At 68.1% G+C, this 383-nt stretch overlaps 1 protein-coding gene across 1 annotated transcript in view; it reads left to right on the forward strand.

Moving 5' to 3' along the window:
* The window catches only part of LOC103611931 (methionine--tRNA ligase, cytoplasmic), a 44,068-nt gene that overhangs the window by 26,550 nt on the left and 17,135 nt on the right, over window positions 1-383 (forward strand). The window contains exon 2 of the mRNA XM_017728686.1: window positions 50-349. Coding sequence (XP_017584175.1) covers window positions 50-349 — 300 coding nt within the window. The remainder of the gene's footprint in view (window positions 1-49; window positions 350-383) is intronic.

Consider the following 383-nt stretch of genomic DNA (forward strand, 5'->3'; position numbering starts at 1 on the left):
GATTGTTCGGGGGTGTTGTGCTGTCCGCACACCTGCGCGGGTGTGACAGGTGCCCGTGCCTGGGTGGGACAGGTGTGTCCCTGCAGCTGTGACAGCTGTCCCCACAGCTGTGCCAGGTGCCCACGCCCAGGTGTGTCCCCGCAGGTACTGCCGGCTGCGGAACTGGAACACGCTGTTTGTGTGTGGCACGGACGAGTACGGCACGGCCACGGAGACGCGGGCGCTGGAGGAGGGGCTGAGCCCGCAGGAACTCTGTGACCGCTACCACGCTGTGCACGCCGACGTCTACGCCTGGTTCCGCATCTCCTTCGACCACTTCGGCCGCACCACCACGCCCCAGCAGACCAGGTGAGCCCCAGCAGGCCAGGGGAGCCCCACCTGCG

Source organism: Corvus brachyrhynchos, unplaced genomic scaffold (assembly GCF_000691975.1).
Source record: "Corvus brachyrhynchos isolate BGI_N302 unplaced genomic scaffold, ASM69197v1 scaffold193, whole genome shotgun sequence".
Lineage (NCBI taxonomy): Eukaryota > Metazoa > Chordata > Aves > Passeriformes > Corvidae > Corvus > Corvus brachyrhynchos.